This window comes from Medicago sativa, chromosome 3, assembly GCF_051527215.1.
Source record: "Medicago sativa cultivar Bolivia chromosome 3, Bolivia_mono, whole genome shotgun sequence".
NCBI classification, from domain to species: domain Eukaryota; kingdom Viridiplantae; phylum Streptophyta; class Magnoliopsida; order Fabales; family Fabaceae; genus Medicago; species Medicago sativa.
In genome coordinates, this window is record NC_140751.1 from 35,601,800 (window position 1) to 35,606,324 (window position 4,525).

The 4,525-nt window shown below is 39.2% G+C and overlaps 1 protein-coding gene across 1 annotated transcript; it reads left to right on the top strand.

Moving 5' to 3' along the window:
* Positions 1–756: 756 nt before the first annotated feature.
* Positions 757–1,368, top strand: LOC146937350 (uncharacterized). Its single transcript, XM_085749403.1, has one exon. It carries the CDS (start codon positions 757–759, stop codon positions 1,366–1,368), a length of 612 nt encoding a protein of 203 aa, XP_085605529.1.
* Positions 1,369–4,525: the final 3,157 nt, after the last annotated feature.

Here is a 4,525-nt window from a genome sequence, read left to right on the forward strand (position 1 = left end):
ATAACCAAATCATCGTCAATTTAGAGGACCATGAAAAGACGGCATTCACTTGTCCCTTTGGAGTTTTTGCTTATCAAAGGATGTCGTTTGGGTTATGCAATGCGCCAGCAACATTCCAAAGATGTATGCAAGCGATATTCTCCGACTTGATTGAAAAGAGTATTGAGGTATTCATGGATGATTTCTCTTTGTTTGGATCATCCTATGATGTTTGCTTGAACAACTTAGAAACCGTGCTGAAGTAGTGTAAAGAAACAAATCTAGTGCTTCATTGGGAAAAATGCCATTTCATGGTGACCGAAGGTATTGTACTTGGTCACAAGATATCATCAAGAGGCATTGAAGTTGACAAGGCAAATATTGATGTGATCAGAAAGCTCCCACCACTGGTGAATGTTAAAGGGATCCATAGCTTTCTTGGCCATGCGGGGTTTTATCGGAGATTCATCAAATACTTCTCAAAGATAGCCAAACCATTGAGCAACTTGCTCAATAAAGATAAGTCTTTTGTTTTTGATAATGATTATTTAATTGCATTTGAAACTTTTAAAAAAAAGTTTAACCTCCGCACCAATAATCACTGCTCCTAATTGGGATTTAAATTTTGAATTGATGTGTGATGCTAGTTATTACGTTGTTGGTGTCGTGTTAGGTCAACGTAAGAACAAATTTTTTCATGCCATACATTATGCGAGTAAAGTTTTAAACAAAGCACAAATCAATTATGCTACCACAGAAAAAGAACTACTTGCAATTATGTATGCATTAGAAAAATTTCGCTCTTACCTCATTGGTTCAAAGATTATTGTATATACTAACCATGAAGCCATCAAGTATCTGCTCACTAAATCCGACTCAAAACCAAGACTCATCCGTTGGATGCTACTTCTTCAAGAGTTTGATTTAGAAATCAAGGACAAGAAAGGTACAAAGAATCTTGTGGCTGACCACTTATCAAGGTTGACGAACAATGAGGTGACAAGGAATGAACCGGAAGTTCTTGAAGAATTTTCTGATGAAAAGTTTCTAGCAATCAAAGAAAGACCATGGTTTGTCGATATGGCAAACTATAAAGCAACCGAATTCATTCCGAAAGACTATACATGGCAACAACGCAAGAAGTTCCTCCATGAAGCTAATCATTATGTATGGGATGAGCCATACTTGTTTAAAATTGGAGCAGACAACCTCTTGCGTAGGTGTGTTGATGACGATGAGGTAAAGAAGATCTTGTGGCAATGTCACAACTCAAAGACGCCAATATGGAGGTCACTTCAATGGGGAGAGAACCGCCACAAAGGTACTTCAATCCAGTTTCTATTGGCCAACACTTTTCAAAGACGCCAATACACACTGCAAGCATTGTGATGAATGTTAAAGAACTGGATCAATGTCAAAGAGGAATGAAATGCCTCTACAAAGCATTCTTGAAGTGTAAGTGTTTGATTGTTGGGGTATAGACTTTGTTGGCCCCTTCCCTTCATCTTACTCAAATGAATACATCTTGGTAGCCGTTGACTATGTCTTAAAGTAGGTGGAAGCCGTCACATCACCAAAAGCTGATAGCAAGACGGTAGCAAAGTTTCTAAAGAAAAATATCTTCACCCGATTTGGTACACTAAGAGTTTTAATTAGTGATGGAGGATCACACTTTTGTAACACACAACTTGCCAAAACCTTAGATCATTATGGAGTCAAACATAAGGTGCTATCACCTTATCATCCACAAACAAATGGCCAAGCCGAGGTTTCCAACCAGGAAGTGAAAAGAATTCTAGAGAAAACAGTCTCAACATCTCGGAAGGATTGGTCGGAAAAGCTTGATGAAGCTTTGTGGGCATATAGGACAGCCTACAAGTCTCCTATAGGCCTCACTCCTTTTCAAATGGTCTTTGGCAAGTCATGTCATTTACCGGTCGAGTTCAAACACAAAGCTTTTTGGGAACTCAAATTTCTGAACTTTGATCAAGAGAAAGCCGGTGAAAGAAGAAAGATTCAAATGCATCAACTTGAGGAGATGAGGAACCATGCCTATGAATCCTCAAGGTTTTACAAAGAAAGAGTCAAAAAGTACCATGATAAGAAGATCATTCAGAGGCAATTCAGGCCTGGATAGATGGTGTTGCTGTTCAACTCAAGGTTGAGACTATTTCCGGGCAAGTTAAAGTCTAAATGGTCTGGACCTTTCATGGATAATGACGTGAAACCATATGGTGCAGTGGAGCTTGAGGATCCAGTTACTAAAGCTAGCTGGACAGTGAATGGGCAGAGACTTAAGCCCTATTTTGGAGGTGAGATTGATCGGCTTACGTCGACAATTTCACTTGACAATCCATGAATTCAATGAAAAAGGCGTCGAGCTAATGACGATAAACTAGCGCTTGTTGGGAGGCACCCCAATTTTGTAAGTATATTTACTGTTTTAATGCATACTAGGTTTAGGAGTCATGTGCATACCTCAAATAATCCAAAATAGAAGTTAGAATGAAAGCAAAAACCTGAACTGTCATAACTCGCGAGGCGAGTAAATTGGTCATTGACTGCGTTGACTACCAAAGTACTCGCCACTGCGAGTAAAACTGCTCGCGAGGCGAGTAACAGCAGTTCTGACAGTTTCAGTTTCCAAGGCCACTAACTCACATTAACTCCCTCATTAACTTCTCTTAACCACTCATTACCAACCTCAACTTATCATTTTCGGTTTCAATTCTCTGTCTACCCAAAACTCCAAAAAAAATTCTCTCAAACAAACATAAACACTAACCCTAAAAGCTTCAAAGATTAAGTCAAAAAAATCAAGTCAAGTCAAGCTTCAGTTTCATCATATCATTTCTGCACTTGCATATCATTAACAAACATGTATGAATGGCTATCCCTTTTGCAAATTTCTTGAAATGCATGTGAAACCCTAGGGTAGAGGATTGATTTCTATGTTTTGGTTATAGAATCTGAACCCATAAGACATGAGATGATTCTCAATCACCGACTTTCTGTTAAATTAAGAACAAACAACTGTTTCAAACAACCCTAATTTTGTAAAATTTGAAAAATTAAATGGGTTTTGTGTGAGATTTAAATGAGTGTTGATTTGGCATCATCTCTGTGTCTAACAAGGGTCAAATGTTGTATTTAGGGTTAGAAATCATGAAACTGGAACAACTTTTGAAAAAGGGTCGGTTTTGCCAGTTTCTTGGCAACTCGCCCTCGCGAACTTTATCACTCGCCTCGGCGAGTGATCATACTAAACCCAGAAATTCATTAGCTACTCGCCATTGCGAGTAACTCTGCTCGCGAGGCGAGTTGCATCAGTATCTGAATTGCATTTTCTGTTTGAGCCTAATGTCTGCACCTAAAGTAAATTTTTTCATACCATGCTGTTGTTTAACTGTTATATTGTCTTGTGTATGGATTTTCTGGCTGTTTTGCAGGTATGGCTCCTAAGAAACCCACCAACACAAGTAAATGCAAGAAAGGTGAAATCCCCGCACCTCAACCCCCAGAAACCAAACCTTTGAGAGGGATAGATTCAAATCCCAATACCATCAGGATAGTTACGTAGAACTGCTACAGCAGTCTATGTGGACTGAGAGAGTGTTCCAAATCAACCCCGAGGGACCTTACAAAGACATTGCCAAACTTTTATTAGACCAAGGATCGGAAAGACTTTGCAACCCTATAACCAGCCTCAATGCTGAGCTTGTGCGTGAATTTTACGCCAACGCCCTCCCAGAAAAGCCTCACACCGAGACTTTCAAGTATGAGACCTATGTTCGTGGTCGGACCATCCGTTTTGACCGAGATGCAATCAATAAGTACCTTGGAAACCCTTTCCAAATATCATATCCGGATGAATTGGATGATTTCCATGCCAAACAAAACAGTGGCCACTTTACCCTAGATGAACCCCATGAAGAAATCAAACGGTTTGTCTTGTTAGAGGGTTTCAACTACGATGTTAGTAATGTCGGGAGAGAGCACAGAGCCCAATATAAGTTCATGACTAACCAGGCCAAGATAATCCAAAAATTCATCTTGTACAATGTCGTGCCCAATAGCCATCTATCAGAATGTGTTGTGGAGGTTTGCCCTTTAATCTATTACATCCTTAAGGGCATCAAGGTGGACATAGCTAGAACTATTGCTTGGGAATTGAAGAAGGTTACACTTCAAGGAAAGAATGAGCGAGAGAGTATGTTTGCTGAAGATGTTGGTATGGAAGTGTCTTATACTTAAGGTAAAGGTTTGCAAGTGTGTTTAAAAACTCAAAAGAATGAAATGAACACAACATGTATTCTGCAAAATCAGCTATTTAGGTTTTAACATTGAATTCCCTTGTATAAGATGAGTGGGACGTAAGGGAATGCACCTCTAAGATGTTGTTTTGTGCTTGATCACGCTCCTCTGTCAATTGAAACTTCTCAGTTGGCAGTGCAGTAGGATTAAGTTCAAAAGAATGTATTGGAATGCATTATTTTACATTCCTACTCATCTTATATGCGGGAATTCAATGTGTGAATTTATATAG